Genomic DNA, 6,349 nt, shown 5'->3' on the forward strand with positions numbered 1-6,349 from the left:
TTCGAAAAAATGCAATGCATTTAACGTTTATAATTAATAATAATACTAATAAAATTTGTTCATTTGCAAAACCAGTCTAATACAAATTTATTTGTTTTGATTAAGAGTTAATTAACGTCATACATATGTTTTTAAATCTGTTGACTACTTCAAAATAATGTAAGACTTTATTTAGATGTCCATAATGACGTAAGTAGTTATACTGCAACAAAATATTGAACTTAAAATTAATATCGTTAGAGTTGAATGTTGTGTAATGTATTAAAACGTTCAAATGAATTTCGAAAAGTGAATTCTATTTTTTTATGAGAAAGCTTCAATGCAGCTTACGTCTAAACAAAATTAGTAATAATTTTTTTTTATTTCAGCGAAATATCTAAATGAAAATTCATATCTTTAACATCTATATCAGTTCCCTCTACTACGCTGACTGCCTACGTTAATAAACCAAAACTTTATAAAGACATGTGATACGCGAAAAGAAACCTTACGTACTTGTAGTAGAGGAGAATTTGCCGTGTATCTTATTAAACTTTTTGCAACCAACGTTCTATGAAAATATAATGGTCGCAGAGTACACCGTACTAATCATTAATGTATGTGAGATATATAAAAGGAGAACGAAACAGAAGTGTTATCAAATAGTAACCGCATTCGTTTGAACACAGACGCGCTTGACCAAAAAAATGTTTTTGTTATTATTCATTATTGGAGCGGCGGTCGCTTTGCCGAATCCTGAAGGTGTCGAACAAAACTCTATCGAACAAACGGAATTCACGGGACGAGGATTGAGAAAAGACTGTTCGGGCGGCATATTCAGCTCATCGTGTTTGAAGATAGAAGCCATCACGCTACTTGAGAAATTAAGTGCAAAGGACGAGCTGAATCTGTTGCCAGGAATAAGTGTCGTGAAAGAGTCTAATGATAATGAGAGCAAGGCTGACGAATTCGCTTCGGAGTTAGCGAGGATGATGCCATCGAAACCCGACGAGAGATTAGACAAGTATTTGCTTTATAGACTTGGAAGTTACTTGGACAGTCATTCGGTGAAATTGAGGCTGATGGATGACGGAGCGACTGAGCAAGCTAGGGCCTTGATTGGGGAAGCCAGGGGCAAAGGCGGTGGTTTGGGCGGTGGCAAGAAAGGCGGTTTAGGTGGATTGATGGCTGCTGCTCTTATGATGAAAGGTATGTTATTTTATTTTAATTGAAAATGAAATGTCTAGTTAAAAAACGAAAATATTTTTTAAATGTTAAAACAAACTTACAAATATGTGGGTAAAGAAATACGTAACAACATATTTTATGACGTATAAAATATATTTAAACAAAAAAGTTCAATAGCTATATTTCACAGTTTTTTAATCCGCCAACATATATACTTACATTTCAATACATAGCGAATTTATGCAACCAATATTTTTATGTAATTTTGTACATATTACACGAAATACCTTAATACGTTAGAGTTTCTATTAAATATTAAATATTAATGAAAATCTTATTTTCTGGGATAAAAAGTAAATTATATATTTTAAATTCGACTTTAAATATAAAAGCTCTGTAAGTTCTGTTCCGTTTTTTGGTTGGGATTGATGATGGATTGGCTTGGATCAATTTTTTTTATTTATTTGGTTGTTGAATTACACAATAAAATAATTTTAATTAAATTTAAAAAAAAAAGCTTTAAACACGAATACGAGTTCAAATAGTTGAAATTAATCAATATATTTCGCAATATATAAACTTCAATCAAAAGAATAAAATCATTTTTTTTTATTACAGTAACTTGAAATATTATTAACAAACTATTTATTAAATCTTCATGTTTTATCACAAACTATACAAATATTAATAGTAATTCGACAAAACTTAAAAATCTTGCTATCATTTTTAACCCCACACGTGAAAGGGGGCATAAGTCTTGTAAAATGAGTTTAGTTTCAAAAAAAAAAGTCATAAGGGTATCTTCATAACAAACATGCTTAGTATATCGACACGTCGTCTAATTATTCATCAGCCTAAGTCCTCTGCTGGTCATTGACCCCTTAACATCATTGCATTTCTTTATTTAGTAAACAATCCAATCATCTATTTGATGTTAAGTTTCATCTTCACCCATAAAAACTAGTAACGTAAGAATATATTGTATGTAATCGGTAGTCGGATTGGTAAATGAGCCTGATGTTAAGTGGTGACCAGTGTAAAAAAATATTTACCATTGCCAATGTGCCCCAGCCTTGGAAGCTATCCTGCTATCCTTGTGCCTGGTTACACTGGCTGATTCGCTCTTCAAACTCGAAAACACCAATACTAAGGATTACTTTTTTTTTGTTAGTATATGTGATGAGTTGGTGGAACCTATACAGGCGACCTACCACCAGTATATGTTTATTTTGTCATTCCGTACAAAGTACTATGTCACTTGTACTTCTGACCCTGGTAGAGGTCTCGTTAATAATTTTATCAGAAAAGGTTAATTTGATTGGTTCAATTACTATTCAACGACATGCCTAAATATACAGCGATACTATAAAATTAGACTCTTGACCTACATCCCAATCGTCATGTCATGTTCCAATTCATGTCAAAAATCACACACCGTGATTTGGATGAATATTAAAAATTGCTCAGAATTATAAAATATTAAAAGACAATAAAGTCCAAACAGTTCTGTGTTTACAAGCATACATTTAACATCTCTATATAATACACGAGATAAATCCTTAATTATTGCCATATATCTGATCAAATATTTCTGGTGACTGTCAAAGCGAGATGAAAGAATTTTATTATTACGTTTAATATGAAAATCGTAATTGTCATAATAACCACAAAGTCATAACGATAAGCGTTGTTAAAGGGTTTAGAGAGTGTTTTTGTCGCAGTTCATTCGTCGTAGTCAATTTAGCACACATTGTATTAAAACTTATAAAAAATCTTGTACCAATCTTAGTAAAAGTCCAATTAAGTATTAATATTACGATCGATGTTATAAATGTCATACGTACAATGTAAAAAAGATGCTCTTAGGACATTCTAAAAATGAAAATGAAAATGAATAAAAATTCTTGACATTAATATATGAGTTATTTTCTTAACGTCTTAGACTAGTCCGTAATAATTGCTAATGACAAAATTGTCCGATTAAAAACGTCATCGCGCTGTATTCATAGATATAAAAAAAATCTCTCTAAAATAATAATATTTGTATATCAATCAGAGCATGAATAATGACGAAGAAATGACACTTTATTGTAACCGGTGTTTAAAGTTTTCCATCGACGGCGATCAAGATAAAATGATAGTTAGCCTGAGATATTACGAGTGTCCGCTGGCTTTCATAGAATTATTTTGTATTAATGTAAGAACCATAACTAATTGTCACGTGTAATTTCACTTGAGTTTAGAATTTTTTTTTCTTAATATGGTTTGCGCTGCTCGATATTCATGTCTAAGAGACAACGATGAGGTTGGAAGTCTTACTGAAGGGCGAAAGCCTCCTCTCCTTTTGAGAAAAAGGATTGGAGCTTATATGATACACATGACAAATTCTCAATCAATGCATGCAGGTTTGCTCAGGAAGTTTTCCTTCACCACCAAGTACGAGACGAATCATTCTGAACGTGCTTAATTAGTAAGCAAATGAAAATTTAGTAGTAAATTTAGTAGTTTGCCTGGGTTTACTCAACTCGCCATCGTGTAGGATTCATGTGTCCTAACCAGTGGGCCATCTCGGCTTACGTTCGAATTTTAAAATTAGAATCATCTGTATTTCTGTAAATTTAACAAAACTTCGGTGTACTAATTATGTAAGAATTATTTATACGTTTAGTTTTATTTTTAGTATTGAAAACGCTAGCAATACGTACCTATTTGACAAGACGAGATTTTTTGTAATATATCTCAGAAATAATTCAATAGATTTTGTCAATAGATCAATTATGGAAAGAAAAAAGCATCATTGTTGACCCTTTTGGTGCGCTTCCCAAGAAATAGTCGGCAATATATCTTTGCAACTTTTGCGACTCCTTAAAAAGATCAAAAATTACACAATATTGCCTTATCGAATCTTTTCGAAATTCAAATCTGAATCTATTCAAAAATCCCTAAACTCAACGGGTAAATGCTGGCAACATTCTATGTGATCAAGATTTGTAACAGTTGCCAGTTGTAACAATATTAAAGATCTTGATATAAATGAATGCTCCACGCTTGAAGGTACAGCTTTAAATACAAAACTACATACTATAAACATTTCTTAAACACTCAAGGCTAGAGCCTGTGACGATAACAAAGCCAGACTATAACGATAGTCGTTAACGACCGAGAGCATGAATTCGAAAGCAATACTATTTCACGCTTTTTAATACATAATAGTCGTAACATTGTAGCTAATGAGTAAGAAGATAATCTGAAAATTTGTAATGAAACAATGATAGATATCATAGATAGATACATTCGAAACGGTGTCCCGTAGATAGATAGAAGATTAGTGAAGTTCTTAAATTAAATTTCATAATCAAGATTGTATTGAATACAGATTTACTTTCAAAAACGAATCTTTGTGATACTTTTACTTGTGTAGAATAAAATTGGTGAAAGATATTTCGAACATATTGGACGGAACATTAAGATCCTATCTAAAGATGGTTCAAAAACAGATCGACAATATTGAATTTTAATTTAATGGTAGTGTTTGTGCAAGTAAGTCTAGGTATCAATTATTAATTTATTTATTTATCACTGATTGATTCTCAAATTTTTCCAAAAGTGAATTATTTGTGAACTTTTATTATGTATATTAAATATCCTAGTCAAATTGACATTACATAGTTGCGAGTAGACTTATATACACCAAGGGTTAATGCTAAAAGATGTCTCCGCGTTTTAATATAAACTCTTAGAAAACGATCTTAGTCTTGATTTAATTATGGGTTTTTTCATTATTTTATTACTAGCTGACCGCCTCGACACCTTAGGGGTAAAATTCATACAAAGTTACGCCTCCAATTTGAATTTGCGCCTAAGTTGAAATTCTAAAATGCCAATCTAATTGAGTATTTATATTGCGAAAGAAATATACTCAATTTTTGGTTATCAAACCTACAGTTTCGGATAATTTTCCAATTTTCTGCGCATTTTTTGTTTCGTAATAACCTTCTACAAATTATAAGGAAACTTAAAATAAAACGACGTGTGAAATCGGTAAATTCGTATTTCAAGTTATGGTATGACCACCAAGGGAAATAGGGATTAATTTCTATATTTATAAATTATAAAATAAGATTAGCTATATATATAAACGCTAAAATAAACAAAACGATTTTTTGGGAAAATAGATTTCATGACAATACTTTAAAAACCATTCTCAAAAGGCTCCGTTTTGGCGCTTAAGCTCTTATTCCATATGCGATGTGATTTGTAGTATAGTATACAAATCACATGCTAACTTGGGAGACTAATTATCTTCAAGACATGAATAATTAACTATTTGACACTTCGTTTAAACGCGTCGCATTAAGGATCTTTCCTTATTAGTTCAAATTTTAATTGTTTAATTATATTGTTTCAGGAACACTAGCATCTATAGCTTTGGGAGGTTTAGCACTTCTTGCTGGTAAAGCCCTAATGACAGCTCTGATGTCCCTCCTCCTATCAGCCATAGTCGGCCTTAAGTCATTATCAGGGGGTGGAAAGTCCACGACGTACGAAATCGTATCAAAACCTGTCTACAGTCATTCCCATTCTCATTCAACTGCCCACGAAGACGTTGGAGGTTATGGACACTCAGGTTATGGCAGGAATTTGAAGATCAGACGACGCTGATGTTTGAAAACTACATCAATAAGAGTTCCTTGTTCGATTACAGAGATATGTTTATCGTCTTAGCATTTATAGTAATTGTAAAACACAACGAAATAATTTAAGTTATTTATTTTTTGTTAAAATTTAAATCGAAATAAGATATTTATCGACTCATATGCCTAAAATGGATTTATCGATAGTCGATTGTAAGGCATTTTTAAATTATTTTTAAGTTATTGCTTCAAATGTGTACCTATTTATTGCTTATAATATATTTTTTAATACTTTTCAATGTATCTCTTATAAATACTTAAAGGTACATAAGACGTGTGAAATTTGTTAATTTATTTATGTATTTATTTATTATGTGTCTGTTTAATTATTTGCAAGTCTATGTATTATATTTTAAATTGATAATTTTATACATAATGTATGTTTTTTATTATATGAATGATATCGTACGAATTGAGAATGAATCAGTGAGAGTGAGTATATATTATAATTGTTATTTATTTTATTATAAAATAATTGCTACGTTTCT

At 31.0% G+C, this 6,349-nt stretch overlaps 1 protein-coding gene across 1 annotated transcript; it reads left to right on the forward strand.

The window, feature by feature from the left end:
* The first annotated feature begins 669 nt into the window (after positions 1–669).
* LOC113398093 (uncharacterized) lies at positions 670–5,858 on the forward strand. The gene is made up of 2 exons (XM_026636673.2): positions 670–1,188; positions 5,576–5,858. Exons 1-2 carry the CDS (start codon positions 687–689, stop codon positions 5,827–5,829), a joined length of 756 nt encoding a protein of 251 aa, XP_026492458.2. The 5' UTR covers positions 670–686; the 3' UTR covers positions 5,830–5,858.
* Positions 5,859–6,349: the final 491 nt, after the last annotated feature.

Source organism: Vanessa tameamea, chromosome 24 (assembly GCF_037043105.1).
Source record: "Vanessa tameamea isolate UH-Manoa-2023 chromosome 24, ilVanTame1 primary haplotype, whole genome shotgun sequence".
Lineage (NCBI taxonomy): Eukaryota > Metazoa > Arthropoda > Insecta > Lepidoptera > Nymphalidae > Vanessa > Vanessa tameamea.

Coding starts and splice junctions, on each gene's coding strand:
- LOC113398093 (XM_026636673.2), top strand. CDS start 687: ATGTTTTTGTTATTATTCATTATTGGAGCGGCGGTCGCTTTGCCGAAT. Junction 1,189..5,575: donor TGCTGCTCTTATGATGAAAG/GTATGTTATTTT, acceptor ATATTGTTTCAG/GAACACTAGCATCTATAGCT.